This window comes from Solanum tuberosum, unplaced genomic scaffold, assembly GCF_000226075.1.
Source record: "Solanum tuberosum cultivar DM 1-3 516 R44 unplaced genomic scaffold, SolTub_3.0 scf00063, whole genome shotgun sequence".
Lineage (NCBI taxonomy): Eukaryota > Viridiplantae > Streptophyta > Magnoliopsida > Solanales > Solanaceae > Solanum > Solanum tuberosum.
Window position 1 is genome coordinate 170,348 of NW_006238988.1, and position 1,877 is coordinate 172,224.

At 38.9% G+C, this 1,877-nt stretch overlaps 1 protein-coding gene across 1 annotated transcript in view; it reads left to right on the forward strand.

Moving 5' to 3' along the window:
* The first annotated feature begins 11 nt into the window (after positions 1-11).
* Positions 12-1,877, forward strand: part of LOC102596630 (TBC1 domain family member 17-like) — a 20,894-nt gene continuing 19,028 nt past the window's right edge. The window contains exon 1 of the mRNA XM_006345160.1: positions 12-130. Coding sequence (XP_006345222.1) covers positions 68-130 — 63 coding nt within the window. The 5' untranslated portion in view covers positions 12-67. The remainder of the gene's footprint in view (positions 131-1,877) is intronic.

A 1,877-nucleotide genomic window follows, 5' to 3' on the forward strand; every position in this document is an offset into this window, starting at 1 on the left:
ACCTGACCCACAAACCGAAACACAAACACACACCGCCCCAGCAATTGCCTCCCTTAATTTTCCGGCGATGCATGAAATTGACGTTCACGATCTCTCCGACGACGCCGATTATGCCGCGTCTGTTCAGCATGTAAGCAATCACAATTCGCATTTTGCAAAATCATGTTTATCTCATCGCTTTATTCAAATCGTTAATTAGTAATTTGCAATATTTAATTACGTTTATGTGCATTGATTGATTCTATGTTTAAAAAAAAAAATGATTAATTGCCGAATTTATTGTTGAGGATTTGAGGTGAACTGTGTATAAGTGCTGCTTATTACTACTGTGTATGTTTGTCAATTCGTTTAATTCAAATCGTAAATTAGTACTCTACAATGTTTATTGAAGTTTGTGTGAATTGATTGATTTGATGTTGAGCATTTTTTTGATTAATTGCCGAATCTTTTGTGGTCATTTTGAGGTTAAAATTGATTAAATTGTGTAAGTGCTGATTATTATTGTGTATGTTTATCTCATCGTTATATTCTGTAATTGAATGGAAGATCTTATCTTATTCCAGTAGGTGAACAGTGAATAAATACAATACATAAGGTGCTAACTAAGGAAAGAAATAAAGAGTGATTCCTACAGATCTGCAGTGATCCCTATAAATCTGCTGCCTATATATAGCTATGTATATTACTAAGATTAAGTCTATATACATTCTATAACACTCCCCCTCAAGCTGGAGCATATATGTTGATCATGCCCAGCTTGTTACAAAGATAATCAACTCGAGTTCCATTCAACGCCTTTGTGAGCAAATCAGCTACTTGCTCTCCTGTCTTCACGTAGCCCGTGGAAATCAAGTTTTCCTGAATCTTCTCACGAATAAAATGACAGTCAACCTCAATGTGTTTAGTTCTTTCATGATACACCGGATTTGAGGCAATATGCAAGGCAGCTTGATTATCACACCAAAGTTTTGCTGGTGTATGATATTCCAACCCAATTTCAGTTAGAAGATGATATATCCACATAATCTCACATGTAGACTGTGACATAGCTCTATACTCAGATTCTGCACTGGATCGAGATACAACACTTTGCTTCTTACTCCTCCATGACACTAGGTTTCCTCCAACAAAGACACAATAGCCTGTAGTCGATCTCCTATCAATTTTGGATCCAGCATAGTCAGCATCTGCAAAACACTCAACACGAGTATGACCGTGATTGCTATATAATATCCCAAGACCCGGGGCTCCTTTCAAGTAACATAAAATCTGTTCCAAAGCTGCCCAGTGTTTGACTGTAGGTGAGGACATGAACTGGCTAACAACACTTACTGCAAAAGCAATGTCTGGACGAGTCACAACAAGGTAGTTTAACTTTCCAACTAACCTCCTGTATCTCTCAGGATCATCAAAGGGGTCGCCGTCATCTTTCATAAGCTGCACATTGGGAACCATTGGAGTACTGCAAGGTTTAGCTGCCAACTTTCCAGTGTCTGCAAGAAGATCAAGAATATACTTTCTCTGAGACAAAAGAATTCCCTTCTTGTTTCTATTTACCTCTATACCCAAAAAGTACTTCAACTGACCCAAGTCTTTCGTATGAAACCTAGTATGCAGGAAGGATTTGAGGGAAGAGATCCCTGCATAATCACTTCCTGTGATGACAATGTCATCAACATACACAACCAGCAGGATAGTGCCAACTGTTGATTGTCGATAGAAGACTGAGTGATCACATTTGCTCATTTTCATCCCAAACTCCAGGACTACCTCACTAAACTTCCCAAACCAAGCTCGGGGACTCTGTTTCAAGCCATACAAGGACTTCTTCAAATAACAGACTCGCCCATACTCCCCCTGAGCAACAAAACCAGGTG